The sequence below is a fragment of the Arctopsyche grandis genome, chromosome 8 (genome assembly GCF_051622035.1).
Source record: "Arctopsyche grandis isolate Sample6627 chromosome 8, ASM5162203v2, whole genome shotgun sequence".
In the NCBI taxonomy this organism is placed as follows: Eukaryota; Metazoa; Arthropoda; class Insecta; order Trichoptera; family Hydropsychidae; genus Arctopsyche; species Arctopsyche grandis.
In genome coordinates, this window is record NC_135362.1 from 23,852,469 (window position 1) to 23,867,064 (window position 14,596).

At 34.5% G+C, this 14,596-nt stretch overlaps 2 protein-coding genes across 3 annotated transcripts in view; one reads left to right on the top strand and one right to left on the bottom strand.

Moving 5' to 3' along the window:
- Window positions 1-14,596, top strand: part of timeout (circadian regulator timeout) — a 295,646-nt gene that overhangs the window by 260,875 nt on the left and 20,175 nt on the right. For both annotated transcript variants that reach the window (XM_077436111.1, XM_077436110.1), the window contains 5 exons: window positions 8,045-8,104; window positions 9,013-9,085; window positions 10,665-10,863; window positions 12,041-12,183; window positions 12,552-12,640. In XM_077436111.1, coding sequence (XP_077292237.1) covers window positions 8,045-8,104; window positions 9,013-9,085; window positions 10,665-10,863; window positions 12,041-12,183; window positions 12,552-12,640 — 564 coding nt within the window. The remainder of the gene's footprint in view (window positions 1-8,044; window positions 8,105-9,012; window positions 9,086-10,664; window positions 10,864-12,040; window positions 12,184-12,551; window positions 12,641-14,596) is intronic.
- Window positions 1-14,596, bottom strand: part of LOC143915475 (venom allergen 5.02-like) — a 191,547-nt gene that overhangs the window by 144,646 nt on the left and 32,305 nt on the right. The window lies entirely within an intron of this gene.

A 14,596-nucleotide genomic window follows, 5' to 3' on the forward strand; every position in this document is an offset into this window, starting at 1 on the left:
TGGATTAATTAATTGTTAATTTCGTGTTCTTCGACCTCTGGAAATACAGCGATTTATGTACTAAAAATGATGCAATCTTTGTAATTAATTGTCTAGAAAGGCGCATTGGTCTACCTGTTAGGCCTTCCTGGTATATATCTACCTAAATTAAATAAATATCTAACGAATTTTAAAATTTAAACGCTCATATCTCATAAACGAGAGGAAACCAAAAAAAAATGTTGTCTTATTCGAATTCATTGGGATAAAATTGATTGGTTTTCTACGTACATATATAACCTATATAACAATTTGTATAATAAATTATTTAATATTTTATTGTCAATTGCTTAAACAAATCTACGGGTAGATACCTGTACTATCGCTAGTAGACCGATTTTATTTCGGTAGAACCGGTAGTGACAATTTTCTTTATTTTTGGAAACCAGTTCATATTACACTATTTAATACATAATCGAGGCTTTTCATTGTAGTCAATTTAATTTCGCGCACCCGTAATAACCCATAACATCCCATTAGTGGATTTCTATTACAGTTATGTATGTATTATATGTACGTCTAAGTGTATTTTATAGGATTTGAACGTCTCAGAATGGTTAAACTAATTTGTATATAGCTCGGAATGTCTCGTAGTCTTGACTGTACGTAAACTTCAATATAACAGGCAGGTTTGTCCGCGCTCGAGGAGCAATAAAACAGCAAGCATTCTCTTTGTAGTTTCAACAACACAACAACCGAGAACGAGAACGGCCACTGCTGCATCAACTGCACAAAAAGAGAATGCACCGTTGAATGAGAAGAAAAAGTCTGAAAAACTTCCCGGATCAAAAGTCGAATGTAAACGGAGGAAAACCACTCGGTGTTTTTACTTTCTTCGTTTTGATTTTATTTCATTTTTTCACTACATTCAGCGGAGTAGAAAATTGCCGATGAATCGTCGAGATTCGTTCGCTATTAAAATCACGTGGCTCTGGGATGTCGGCTAGTTGATTGGCTCAAGACTGTTTCGTAGTTGATTTAACAATCTCAATACGTTCTGGTTGAATTATGAGCCATTGTAATGCCTCGAATCTGTTCCAATCGAACGGGTCCATGAAAAATATTGTCTAGGCAACGACCATTTGTCTCTCGTCGCTTTCTTGTCCTTTCTATATGTTATGTGTATGTATGTAAGGGCTTTCGTTCGATACATATTTATATGCAGTGCGCGTCATGATGAATATCGTGTCTATAGGGGGAAAATTTGACGATCGATTTTCCATGCACTTTCGTGTGTGAATGTTGAAGATATGATTTTGTATATAAAATAATTCTTCAGCTAATTTGAAATTGTTTCCTTTTATTCTACTTATCTTGATATCTTGTGGAACAAATCTGTGTCATTTTTTTAGTACATTTCTTGCAAATATTTATTTGTAGACGATTGTATATTGCAAATATGTACATATATCTATTTTCAGAACTTTTCAGTAGAGGTTTTAAGCCTCTTAAATTGGAACAATAAAGCGCTTCTTGGACAACTTATTACTAAATTATTTTTGAGCGATGCGGTGCAAACGATCGACAAGCGCCAGACAGACTGAACCACAGATTAACGACACGTGTACCTTATGCGTGCGCACTGCTCGCACTTACACTAAGCGAAATCTACCCGAAGTCCCGACATACCTATCATGTATACGTTCTGTGCTTCCGATACTTTAGTTCCGAATTTTGCCTTATTAAACTCTTCCGGGATACTCATAGCTTGGTTATGTTCCTGCCCTTCTGTCGATACGAAATAATTTTAGTATACATATTTAAAAAATCTTATGCCTTATCTCAGTATCTCTCATATCAATAAATGTCGTACCTTCTTATACTCTAACCTTATTTGCCTAATTAATCTTACTTTTATTCATATGTGCCATGACAGGAATTACCTTAAGGCGAAACATGGTTAGATTATTCTTGTATACATATACACACATAGTAATGATTTTTCAAACATAACATGACATATAATAAAATAGAGACATCTATGGACAATCAAGAAAATTTTTGATTCACAGTAAATTTGCGGGAAATACACTATGTTGGTATCATTTTATGATATTCAATAAATTCGGGATTTTAATAACTCTAATTTGCGAGAAACTGATAGGGAGTATACCGATGTATTAGATCCGTCACAACAATTAAACTAGAGAAAATCGGAAAATTCTAAAAGAAGACGGTCGATATTTGTTTTAATATCCATAAGATCTCGCCAGCAGCGTATATGGCTGGAACTTTAACCCACTAACTCTCTATTAGTATTTTAAATATTTTCTTAAATCTTGATTTCTCATTGTCTTTAAAATAATCGTATCTTCATTATCTGCATTCTTGGTATGAGATTCTTGTTTCGTGATCAAAATTATAGGTATACGTTGAGCTAGAATCGATCTCAACCTTCTCATAAAGTATGACAAACTAGAACTCTAACTTAACGTTTTCATTTCCTGAACATGTAAGATTAAACGTACACAGTAATGATCATTCTTATCTATAATTCTGCATTAAATTTGGTCCATGAATAATAAAGCACCATGTTTTTGCTTGAAAATCGAGATTTAACTTTTAACAACCTCAGATTTCAGTCTTAAATTTTCCTTCATATCACACTTGTAGAAATTCACATCGTATGCCGCACAAACGATGTAATTTCTTGTTTTATTCAACCCATGATGTTGTTGCACTGTAATCGGCCATGTATACATATAATATATATGTATGTAATGTATACTTAAAATACACATTGCGTATATAAATCGTGCAAGGATAGCACAGTGGAGAATTAGTAATCCCACAGGAAAATGTATGAGAGGTGAAGGGTTGCCCGTTTAAAACCCACATTCATACACACTACCGGCGCTCGTATATTTAAGGACTTACCGCTCGGAAAAGCGGGGAGAGGGGTTGGAAAAACTCGTCCGATATGCGCATATATGTATGTATGTGTACTCTCAGTTAATGTGTTCGATAATGATTTTCCTGATTTTTTTTTCACACTCTTATTATTATTATATACGCTTATTTTAGTTTCGACCAAAGTTCGCCTTCCGAAATGGTTTCATCGTTATTTTTTTTCCGAAACTCGACTTTTTCGTCGGTGGAAGAAGTACTAGTGAATTCAATTTCCCGTTCAATCTCTCCTTATTATTCCTGGAAGTTTATTAAACAATACCGTCCGAAGAATCTTCCTCCAGACTGTCTGGAGTGTCTTTTCATTTTTCTTTTGTCGGAAAAGCGTCATAAATAAGTTTCCCGGCTGGAGAGCTGTGTGTAATTTTGATGTCGATTGATATTTGTGAATAATTAAATAGAACAATCTATTTCTACTATTTCTTCAGAGTGATGAAATTCTCGTGTATACATATATATATATATATATATATATATATATATATATATATATATATATATATATATATATATATATATATATATATATATATATATATATATATATATATATATATATATATATATATATATATATATTAATAAAATTAACTACTATTTTATATATATTTTTTACATTTTATTAAATACAATTTAACCATTTATGATAACAAAATATTACCTGGGTTTTTTTTACATTATTTTATCGGCGTTCATAAATTCGTCTTTCAATGTGGATACTTTTTTACACAAATTAAAACAGACTTACACTCTAAATAATATAAAAATATTACAATTTACTATATCGTTCCAAAAGAAAGACTTTGAACTACAACAATAATAATAGTAATTCTTACAACGCCTATAGATTTTCATTCAATTGTGACAATCGAGTGGAAAGAATATACGTGGAGGGAAAGGAAATTTGCAAGTGAAGGGGGTGTAATAATAGAATTGATTTAATTTGGTTTTAAATGAAAGATGCCAAAAAAAACCGATGCCAGTATTCGTTAACAGTATTCAAACAGTATTCGTAGTAAACATACGGTTTTTATACAGGTTTTTTTAAACATTTTTCAGCTTTCATATGCAAAAAATACCATGCTCCATTCTACAGCGATAATCTAGAACAAATCCATCAAACTTCAAGTTGACATCGATCAGTAAACTATCGAACGTGTTTGATGACACGTTTGAAAGCAAACACGAATCGAATCCATCAAACGGTCGAAAATATTCCAGGCCTCCACCGAACAAAGTCAAATGATTGCCGAACATGTTTGATCGGTCTGAAAGCTAATCCAAACATTCGGTTTATGATGACGTTGACTTTTGACGCGATTCGTTAATGGAACGTACTGTGCGTCTCAATTGAATCGCAACAAATGCAATTGGCCGCATGCGAATATGCATCGACATTTATCGTTGTACCTCTCTCACTCGCTGTGTGTCATTAACCGCCTTATTTACAATTCCAAGTGCAAGCCTACATCCCAAAGGCTAAATTGGACCATTGTGCCGGTTGAACACTATTCAAATTATCGGAACTCGCATGTGAGCAAATGAGCATATACATACATACATATGTGTTCATGCGAGTACATCGTGTCCTTAGGGCGCGAATGTGATAACTCGAAAATTTGACCAAATTGCAGTTATTACATCGTTTTTTTGCCGAAGCACATTGCCGTAACGGCGTATGTAATTGGCTTCTGATTGGCTGTCGTCAAAGTCGTTTCTGATTGGCTGTAATGGTCAAAGACGTTTGTGATTGGTCGTTCATTGAATATTTTTTTTTCATGGTTCGACGGTATTCTCACTACTAGACTGCATTTCCATTTACCGAGAGAATCCGGGTAGCACCACTAGTACATATATATGTATGTATTTAATATAAAAGCAGTGGCGTCCTATGGTTGGTGATTGAATAATTCTATACAGAAAAATTACAAAATCGAAAAATACGTACATGAACAACACCGAAAATTGCGGATGTGGAAAAACACAAATAGAATAAATGACTTATCTTAAACTTAAATGTAATATATTAATGTGATAAAATATATGTATGTATGTAAATATTAGTTGGAACATTTTAACAATCATCGTAACTACCATTTCCCCAATTCGATGATATCTAAACATCAACTCCCTGGTTAAGTGGTTTTATACCAGTAGAGAAAGCAGGTGGTGGGTTCAAATCGCCAATTTTTCTATCTTAATTGTTTTTTAATGGTGGTCCCAATAAAATAGGCACCCTTTCCCTCTCTCGCAAATTCAACTATAGTTGATCCCCCGTATGAAGACACTTGCTGACCCTTACACCGCCTCTCGACCAATGGCATTTCGTGTAAAAAAAATAGGACATTGTTCGTGCGAAATGCAAGAGTCAAGATGGGGTGAAATGCAAGAGTTAAGTCTGAGTTAGTTGATTGTTGCAATAAATACATGTACTTGCGGTTTGTATCTACATACATACATATATACCTAGCATTCCTGAATTGCACTGAATAGTGGAGTAGTTTTGATAAATCCTAATATTCAAAGGCGCTCAAAAAGAACTTACGCAATAGAATTCCACAAAAAAGGGTTAGCACCCTCAGATGACATACAAATACCCCTTGACGCGTTTTTGTGGAATTCTATTGCGTTAGCTCTTCTTGAGCATCTTTGAAAGTTTGGGTGTCTCAAGAGTGCGGCACTCTTAAGATTATCTGATAAATGCACTCAAGTGCATTTATCCGATCACCATATATACCTACATTGTATTATACATATAATGTGTTTGGATATGTACACAGTTAGCCATATTGTTGATTTAGAGCATTGAGTGACCAAGTTTCCCAAGCGTATGTAGTTGGTCGTAGTCACTTTTTGTCACCAACTCGGGCAACCAGAAGCGACCAAGAACATCTAATGCCTACATATAAGTGTTTTCAATAAGTGACGATTCAGTCACACGTGTTTTTCAATATGCCGTCGCCAGCAACTAATCACTGGGTGTGACACCCCTCAATACAACGCTATACATTTTGAGAAATCCAGTGATTCGAGCTATAAAATCACTGTGATCAGACAACACCAGCAACCGATCTCGCTGGTTTGGTGACTTTATAGCTTGGGTAACCGGTGAGTTCTCTGATGTGGCATGCTCCATACGGGTCTACCTCACGGGCCCGATTGTAAAACGCCCGAAAACGCAAATATCGGAAGGCAAAGATCGAAAATCGAAAGATCTTAAGTCGAAAGATAAAAATAAAAAAGGGTGCATGGTAAACGGTACATACTCACTTAATTTGCGCGAGCAGGATACAACAAGAACAAGAGGAACGGGCTTTTCCTCCCATATTAATGTGCGCGCGCAGAATATGGGAGGGAAAGCCTGTTCCTCTTGTTCTTGTTGTATCCTGCTCGCGCAAATTAAGTGAGTATGTACCGTTTACCATGCACCCTTTTTTATTTTTATCTTTCGACTTAAGATCTTTCGATTTTCGATCTTTGCCTTCCGATATTTGCGTTTTCGGGCGTTTCACATTCGGGCCCGTGACGGAGACCGGCTCCATACAACTGTATACATTTTATTTTTTTATTTTTTTTACATACATATTTTTACATACATATATACAAATATACCAGGAAGGCTTAACAGGTAAACCCCAAATACGCCTTCCTGGTCCACATAATTATTACATAGATACATGTAAATCTAAACAATATCTGACATCTATGGTCAGATATTACAAACATCGTATTAATACGATAAATAACGATGAATAACTTTCATGTAACAATACGAATTTTTATTCGATAAACAACCACAGAGACATCTATGGTGATCAATATGGCGAAACCTAAGATATTTTTTTTTATTTTTTTTTACATATATACCAGGAAGGCCTTACAGGAAAATCCCAATGCGCCTTCCTGGCCAATTACAAATACAAATGCAGCATTTTTTTATTATAAGTCGTTGAATTGCGAGACACTGAAAAAACTCGCAAATTAACGAGACATCTATGAATTGTACATAAATATAACAATAACTAAAGGTTTGCAACAGAAAATTGGGATGGGAAGGAAGGAAACGCCAATTTTTACAGGAACCGTTTCAATGAAAATCAGAAAAATTGGCAAATTCTGATAAGAAACGATCGACTTCGATAAATCAAGGTCTGACCAACAACGAGACTTAGTGGGACTCGAACCCGTAACATCAAGTACGAAATAATTCAACATTCACCACTAGACCACGCTGCTGGTTGATTTGATCTGGTCGCGCAACAAAGTCATCCATCGAGTTGCCCGCCATTTACCCGGTGTGACCGGGATCTTGGGTGACCTGTCTTGGCACTATGTTATAATTAAAAAAATTATACATTTATGTATATGTATATTCATTTACCTATCATGTAGTAGTTCCATTACAAAACCTGCCAAAATTTTCCAACCATTCATTCTTTTTATCGAAATTTCATCAGGAACGTCACTGTACATATTTCTCCACCGTGCTGCATCCATTCGGGAAAGCTCGGCTCAACCTAGGTGAGCTTTTACATTTGTGCGGATTTAAGCTCTCCCCAGTTTACGCCTTTAATTATACGACTGGGACGGATAAGAGAGACTTATTAGCGACTTTTGTTATCAGCCGAGCTCGTTCAGAGACCGGCTGGAGTAAACATGTCCTGCTTGGAGGATTTGCAACCCGCCTTTGCACTCGGTGTGCAATTTGCAATGTGCATCTCCGCAGTGAAAGCCGCTTACCCAAATAACACTTTTTCCGAGCCGTTTTGATTCGACATTGTTCGAATTTGAGTCGATGCTCTCTGCGAAATCTTACGTACATACATATGTACGTTTATGTTGTACTTTAAGCTTCTTTTGGTTTCAAATGCTCGCCTTTTATGCTATACTTATTGATATTTATTTAAAGCCTCGTATTCCGAAAATCGATAACTGTATGCATTGTCCAATCATGGATGACGTCTATTGTAACAGTACATATTTGCTAAAAGCATTCGAACTGGTGGAGAATATTGTAATGGAAAAACCCCATCTTTCACCGAAGAGGTACACACATTTTAAATTGAATATGCTATTAATGTGATTTTTTTTATTGCAGATATTCCATCAAAGTCTGATGAAGAAAATCAAAGCAACGAAGATGAAGAAGAGGAAGAAGGTACTTTTATATTACATACATATATTCAATTCTATTAACAGCATCCACTGCTGAAATAAATTTCTTAATTCTATGTACCTTCCCATTGCAATTAGACATCTAATTTTTCACTGTCAGTAATTTTACATTCAGAAGGTAAAATTAAAAACATCTTTCTTATAACAACAAGATTAGAATTTCATCATCCTAACTAACATCCTAACTTCTACTCATTCTTCTTAACATTCATCTCCATCCTTTTGGGTATTATTAAAACACTTGTCTGCCATCCATTCATATAACCCCACTTCTACACCAGCTTATTTCACTTCCACTACCTTAATCATTATTTCCTACTTATTGAAAGACAAAAAGAAAAATTTCTCTCGTCTCAGACGTTGAGAAATTAACTAGCCAGCAGTATAGCTCAATGGTTGCGTTAATACTTATTACCGAGTTCAAGCCCTGAATATGATTGATAATATATAGATTGAATATGATTTATATGTTCAAATTTTATAAGTTTCGCTCAGGGGTAAAATCCGTAGTGATATCATGGTTAAATATATTTTTTTTATTATTATATTAACAAGAAGAAAATAATCAAGGTAGTGGAGGTATAGGCTGATGATGTACATGTGTATAATATGAAGAAGTGAGCCAAGGTGATTGAATAGCAAATGAAATTAATGTAAAGTAAATAAATAAAATATATATAATATACCCCAATATTTCAAAACCATAATAACCATCTCATCACAATGAAAGTCCACTGTATTTTATTTAATCGTTAAACTTATTTGCATCTTCTATTCTAAAACTAAAATTCGCAATTCTTAAATACGCAATTCTAAAACTTTTGCACCTTTCTTACTAATTTTAAGTTCTTCGGAAACTATTCAAATATCACACGTTCATTTAAATTTCAGATGAAGAGACCGAGCAGTCGACAGCCACGCACATTGCAGAAACCGATTTCAAGTTTTCAGACTTCATCTCCAGGTAACACAATACATGCATACCATGCATACTTCACCGTACGTGCAATATCACTAATTTCAATATTAAAATGCTCCTCCACATCCATAATGGCGATCGTAAAACAAAGTTTCTTCGTACGTGTCCCCTGACGATGCTACATAGTATCCGACGATATTAAAAAACTTTATTATAAACGCATACACGTCTACATGTCCTTTCCTCTCCCGTTCGAGTCGTCTCGTCCTTTGTGTGACGTCAAAAACAAACACAGCCTTTGTATAATATTGTACTTTTCATTTTATTAAACGATTCCACTCGCCTGCGATATTCTAATTCAAATACGTGCTAACCCTGCACCAGTCTCACGGCTCAGCACGTGCACATTACTATTTTATCATACTTACATACATACGTACATACATACATATATACAGGATGAGGCATTATTATTTAGATCAAAAATTCGTTTTGTTCTTAAGCTTCTACGTGGTAATGAGTCATGGCCGTTGTTGTTGTTGAAACAGTAATTATGTGCGTAATAAACCATCACTTGATGATTGTACCTCTTTCCGCACAGTACTTTATTGGATGGCTTTCATTTAAAGGGCTATCCTATTTCTAAATTAAACCGTTGCTGCCAGAATGTAATTTTTTCCACCTCGATAAGCATAGGTTATAGAGATTTTCTTAACCCATTTTCTGGTAGTCTGCGCTCATCGTTATTATCATAATTTAAAAATGTGTATGAATAAAATTTATGATCTACATATGTATGTATTCTCTTCCACTTAGGCTTCGTGGGCATGTTTAATACTGCTTGAGTTTTGTTATTCGTATTGAATTATTTATATTACATACATATTATTTTTCTATTTTTTTAGTTTATTTTAACTTTTGACCATGTTTTTAAAACATTTCGAGCTACCCAAATCGCTCTGTTCGACCTGAAAACGTTAGATTCACTAAATTTCATCAAAGCTAGATTGAAAAGATGCAAATAGCCCCCCCCCCTCTCCCCTCTTCGAGAATTACATCACAAACCTAACCAGTTTCTTACCTGGTTTCATTTTTGTAAGTTTCAATATAAAATACATCGATTTTTTCATATATGCTCTATATATTATGCACATGTATAATATATAGAGCATTTCAACCCAAACACAGCTGAGCAATCTCACTAGATTGTAACCAAATATATTAATACATCATCTGATTTCTTCGCCCCACCTGTATATGTACACACGCATATACACGTATACATATATTCTAACTCATATATATTAAATGATATACTCGTACAATCTCGCAAGCGAAGTTTATTCATTAGACAAAACTACGTGTATCGTATGGAAAATTATGCTAATCTAAGTGTATGTTAATAAGATTACTCAAGCGTAACATATAATATATACGTATGCATGTATCTATAATATGACGCCAGGCGTCTCTCGGCACAGCTTAAGTCCCATTCTAATCTCGCTCGCTCGGCTGCCGAGTGGAGCTACGCGATTCCGCCAGCCGAATCTTTCAATTTATGTACTTACAATTAAGTTGGGGCTTTCGTGAATTCAATTTCGACAAATTGCTGCATTCGTTGCAGATTCGTGCATCCGAAGGTAGTACGAGCTTGCGGCATCCTGCTGGAGAAGTTCGACACAAATGGCTTCTTCACGAATCACTGCCTGGTCAAGATTATGCATCGACTGGCTTGGGACTGCAAGTATCCTACCATGTTCTTTCAGGCGAGTCTCTTCAGGACCTTTCAAAGAATCCTTGGAGATTATTCGGAACAGTTTCAGGTATGTTTTTACCAACTTTTTCTCAATTCAATCTTATAATATGAGCTTTCGAATAGACCTACTGAAGTTATACTGCAAAGTGTAGATATTCACTAACTCTAGTTTACCTGTAGTGGTAGCACCAGTTAAGTCAATTGTTCCATACATGGTCTATTTGGCGCATACCTCTAGTGTGCTTTATAGGGAAAGCTTTGACGGCGGAAATATGCCCAAAATTTCCATAAATTAAAGTGAAAGACTCGTTGATCCGTCAACCAGCCAGCTCCGAATGAAGCACGAAACAAATCCGCTAAATATTTACATTTATACGGCATGTACTCTCAGCACAGATCATTGGTCGATGAGTCGCAAGACCTTATTGGCTGTTACATATAGCTTGTTACACACAATCACCTCGTTACAATATGATATGAAAGCGAAAGTAATTTTTCAAAAATTAACATGTATGTATGTATGTATGTACATTTGTAATATAAACTTTTGATTTCAATAGGTCAAGTCGAGCTAGTGAACTCCTGTATGATATACTTAACGCAATTTTTAATCTCAGCATTGAATTTATATTTATTTAACCAGCAACATATGTATGTAGATCAGTAGTTAGCATGGAATGCTTTCGATTGTGTGGTCACGGGTTCTTCCCGGGTTTTGTTGCTGGCCAGACCTTGGATATGTGACTCCAAGGTCGATAGTTTCCTTTCAGAGTTTGTCAATTGTTCTAATTTCATTGGTAAAGATTCCAACAAATTTCCAATCCTGCCTTATTTCTCGCAAAGTTAGAGTTTACAGCATCTCATAATTTGTTTGATATTTAAAATGCTGTAAAAATTTGTCCATAGATGTCTCTATGATGATTGTAATGTTTGATGATCGATGTTTGTAATTGGCCTTTAATATTACAACATTATATCGATGCACAATGTTGACCATAGATGTCGTGCTAATAAAAATCGGTATATACCCATATAAATAAATTAATTAATTTAGATTTATATTTCAAAATGTAATCGAGATCTTTTATTTTAACGTTACATCAATCTTTCGATAATCTCTAATTTATCTATGAAACATTTTATATATCTATGTATGTATGTACATACATATATAATGCATATCAGCGTATGTGGTCTTTTTTTCGAATAAATTTGAATTAATATGTAATTTCTTGAATTCATAGGAATTGCAAAAGTTTGCCATATACGTCTTGAGAAAATTCACCGAAGTTGCCGAGAAAAATCCGAAAATTTTCATGGAACTGCTGTTTTGGAAGTCGTCACAGGAGGCGTACGACGTAGAGCACGGATACGAACAAGAAAAGAGGTATAATTCATTTTAAATATTTATATCCTTGTGCGTTAAGCGGAAATGATGCTATTTATTGCTTATTGTTTTCGAACATGTCCTGTGGGGAGGATTCATAAAAAGTTTTCCTTCGTCGCCATAGTCGTCGTCTGCATTTTCCAGATGATTGCTATAAAACGATTTTATTAACCATAACCATAACTTTTTAATGACTCAAAACTCGTTCAATTTCCCCTACGCACATTTCGCCCGTTTTGTGCGAAGGATTTTTGCAATAAAAAATACATATTTTTTAACAGTTCAAGTATTATGTCCTTTTGTGTCTTTTTTACGCTCAATTCATTGTTTAATATTTTTATGACTTTAAAATTTCCTTTTATCTAAAGGAAGGATAAATGCAGCTGGTCCGAGGAACAGGAGAACGAATTGAGGATATTGTTCGAGGAAAATCAAAGGAATCCTTCAACAGACAAAGGTAAATTTTATCAACCCTTATGGAATTTATGTACATAGACATAACTAATTTAATTTATTTGTACAGTTTTCGATTTAGAACGAACACAATAGATGTGTATATCGTTCCATAATACCCTAAATTATATACGGTTTTTGGAAAGTGTCGCAGCCTCAAATCAAAATGGTGAAACTAAATGTATACCCACCTGAGCAACGCTTGGCAATTAGTACCATACTTGGCATAGTCCTTCTCTATGATTCCACCGATCATTTGAGCAGTTTACATACAGACATATGTATATATGTACATACTTCATCATTTACACGTGAAGCTTATTCTCCCCAAGTTTCAAAAACTGGGCAAAGCCTGATACTTAAAGCTAGTACACCATAAATATCGAAAGGGAGAGAAAGGTATGATTGATAGTCTTCTTGTTCTCGAAAACCCCTCGACGACTGAATTATTTTTATTCTATGCCTCCATAAGTGGGCAGGGGTTGTATGCAAATTTTCCGAACAAATTTTTTTTTTGTTCTCGAAAGTGATTACAGTCGATTTTACTCGCGCGCATAACTTACGGACCGATCAGTGGGGAAAACCCTGCCTTCCCTCCGCACCATCCCCTCACCCAGGGTGGAAGTAAAGACTGTATTTTTACGAGATTTTTCTCCCGTGTAGAGAAGAAGTCCCCTTTCGGTAGAAGAAGAAAGTTTTACAATACTTTCGGGAGCGATAAAAGCCGTCAATGTGAACGAGTTTGTACGAGCGAGTAGGCGGCAACTGAAAAAAAGAATGTTAAGTATGCAATAAATGGATTCTTTAACATTTTTTTTTTCTGTTTTAATAAATTTCGAGCGGGTTTTCCACACGCGCCGCCTCTGGCGTCAACGCGCGCGCCTCTTCATTATTCGCGTCGTTGAACTTTCACCGTCATTGTCCTCTTATGTCTCGTAAATATATTATTTATTGCCGGGTGCGCATTTCTTGTTTTAATCCCATCTCGTTTAAAACTGCAGTAATTTTACTAATAAAATTGTATATTATACGGCCACAATAAAATTGAAGAAAAAAAGTTGAAAAGTGTATTAGTTTTTGCGCCATGATAAAATATTATCCTTCATGTGAAAATGTAGGGCATGCGTGTCGGAAAATATGAGGCTGAGAAAAAAATTGGATAGAATATAAACCGTAAAGTATAACCATATAAAGTGATATATTGTTGAAAATTTTATTGAAATATTATCATTATTAGTATATAACCGTACCGCATTGACTCAGTTTCTTCCCTATTGATATTTCATATTAATATTCGTCATTTTAGTATAAGTATTATATGAGCCGTTATATTTTTAAGTGGTATCATAAGTCCACTTTTCTTCATTTCAATAAATATCTCGCAAAACATTAAATATAAAGTTTTGCGTTTCACAAATATTTAAAAATACTGGTGGCCTGTAATACGTTTATTCTGCTCTGCCGAGATTCTGGACATATGGAATTAAAATAAATTTGTGAATTAAGTCAAATAGAAACTGATTTTGGAATAGAAACTTGGACTTCCACTTTCAAATATAACGGCTTATACATGTGTATATGAAAGACCAATATCATTGTCCAATTGCTATAAAGTTTTCTTTTCAAACATTCTATTTGCATTCTATACTATATTTTATCCTTCACTTACGACATTAAATATATTCTACTAGTGTTTTTACCCGGCTTCGCTCGGTATTTGTAATATAAACTGCTTAAACAAGTCAATAGTAAACATTTTATTAAATTTATTTGATTAACTTTATTTTATTTGAATATTTATTTGTTTTTTTTTTTTATTCAATTGAACGTCACTCATTTTACGAACCAAACAAACATACATACAAAGTCTCTTTCGAAATTACATATATATTAGATTAATGCTATTTTATAAATTTATTTTAATACTTAAAAATTCACACCTATTGCTTAAATTATCGTA